Source organism: Elephantulus edwardii, unplaced genomic scaffold (genome assembly GCF_000299155.1).
Source record: "Elephantulus edwardii isolate Elephantulus edwardi_28Jun2011 unplaced genomic scaffold, EleEdw1.0 scaffold00011, whole genome shotgun sequence".
NCBI classification, from domain to species: Eukaryota; Metazoa; Chordata; class Mammalia; order Macroscelidea; family Macroscelididae; genus Elephantulus; species Elephantulus edwardii.
This window is the reverse complement of record NW_006399761.1, coordinates 13,659,257-13,661,081: the sequence shown is the minus strand read 5'-3', so window position 1 is coordinate 13,661,081 and position 1,825 is coordinate 13,659,257. Positions and strand designations below refer to the sequence as shown.

At 37.0% G+C, this 1,825-nt stretch overlaps 1 protein-coding gene across 1 annotated transcript in view; it reads left to right on the top strand.

Moving 5' to 3' along the window:
* MTIF2 (mitochondrial translational initiation factor 2) overlaps positions 1–1,825 on the top strand; it is a 22,175-nt gene that overhangs the window by 15,388 nt on the left and 4,962 nt on the right. The window contains exon 11 of the mRNA XM_006881020.1: positions 1,089–1,283. Within this exon, the coding sequence (XP_006881082.1) occupies positions 1,089–1,283 (195 nt within the window). The remainder of the gene's footprint in view (positions 1–1,088; positions 1,284–1,825) is intronic.

The following is a 1,825-nucleotide window of genomic DNA, read 5'->3' as shown; positions in this document are numbered from 1 at the left end:
TTGGTGAGCACATCAATAATATTTTATTGTTAGTTATATAAGTTTACATAGTAAATTAGGTTCCCCTTTAATAATTTTTGTGCAAATTGTTCTGTGCCATTTGCTATAAAGGGGTACTTTTTTAATTATTAATTTTAATGAAAGTTTACAGAGATTTTGGATTTCCATTCATTCATTCTTTCACTTTTCTCTCTGCCTACCCTGCCCCCCCCCACAAGTTTGTTCTGCCCTTTGAAAAGTAAAAGAAAAATTCTTTCATTGTTATATAATCCCTCCCCCCAAGTCTACTCCACTATGCAGCCTTCGTTCTGGACTCCTGTCATGATAATAATACCTAATCACATATCCCTTTTAAACAGTTTTCTCCCTCATCTGTTTCAATACGGAATACATAATTTCTCCCATCTTTTTCAGTCTCCCCCCAACCCCAGTGTCAATCCCATTTTATAACAGTGGCACCATGCAGTATTTGTCCTTTTGTGACTGAGATAGTTCATTCAGCATAATGTCTCCAGGGTCACCCATTTTTAATAATATTGCATGAGTTCCTGGTTTTTCAATGCATTGTAGTATTCCATTGTGTGAATATCCCACAGCTTCTCTATCCATTTGTTTGATGATGGACACTTAGGTTGTTTCCAACTCTTTTTTATTGTGAACAAAACTACCATAAACATGGGTGTGCTTATATCAGCTTGGGTGGCGGTTACGGTTTCTTTAGGGATATTTGTGATATTTTTTTAAATTATTTTTTCAAATATTTTTTATTGATTTTCATATAGTAATACCTCTACAAAATGTTTCTTTCATAAACATTGTTATTTTACACAATCTTTCATTTACCTGTGTTTCATAAAACCATTCATATATATTCTGTTTTACATTTTTTTTTTCATACTAGCTTATTTACAAAATGTGAATACATTGTTTTTCACACCAGATCCTTCCTATTTCCCTTACCTCCCCCATCAAATTGTGGGACCCCGTGATTAATCCTCCACCCCCACACATCCTCACCCGTCTGCTCATTCTGTTTTATTGGTATGAGTTTTATTGGTATTTTATTGGTGGTGATTTCTGCTTGCCAGGCATCGTATACGGCTTCAATGTGAATGCAAGCAACGTTCTCCTAAAGTCAGCAGAGAAAAAGCAAGTCAAGATTAAGCTTCACAAAATCATTTATCGTCTTGTTGAAGATTTACAGGAGGAGCTGAGCAGTAGGCTGCCCTGTGTCATAGAAGAACAGCCAGTAGGTGAGTGTTCACTGAATGCCGCCCTGAAACGTTGGCATCTTAGGAGAAGAATTCTTAAAGAGCAAAATACAAGAAAAAGTGTCCTTCACTGTGCTAGTGGAGAAATAGGATTCACTAGAATTTCCAGGCATAAGCAACTGTCAGCCAAACACTGACCCTAGAAACTCAGAACCTCAGTGTTGTGATCATTTCACTATTTGGAATGAAAACAGTTTTTGTTTTCCCAGTGGAAAAGTTAAGCTGATTCACAGAATTAGTACCCATAAATGGGCTTAAATGACCAACGGTGAGATTAACAACAAACCAGGTCACGAATCACAGATGGTCTATCCTCAGAAATAGAGGTGAAAAGTGGGTTTGCATGGGAGTTGTCCTCTACTTTCATAATACTTTATTCAAACAAAAAAATTGAGCTGCCTTTACTTTTAGTTAAAAGTGTTTCTTTTGACTGCAACTACAATCCCAAAGGCGCATGGTTCAAATCCACCAGATGCTCTGCCGGGGAAGGAGGGACAATCTCCTCCTGTACCAGTCAGATCTGATTTGACGGTACACTCACACAAAAATTTAAA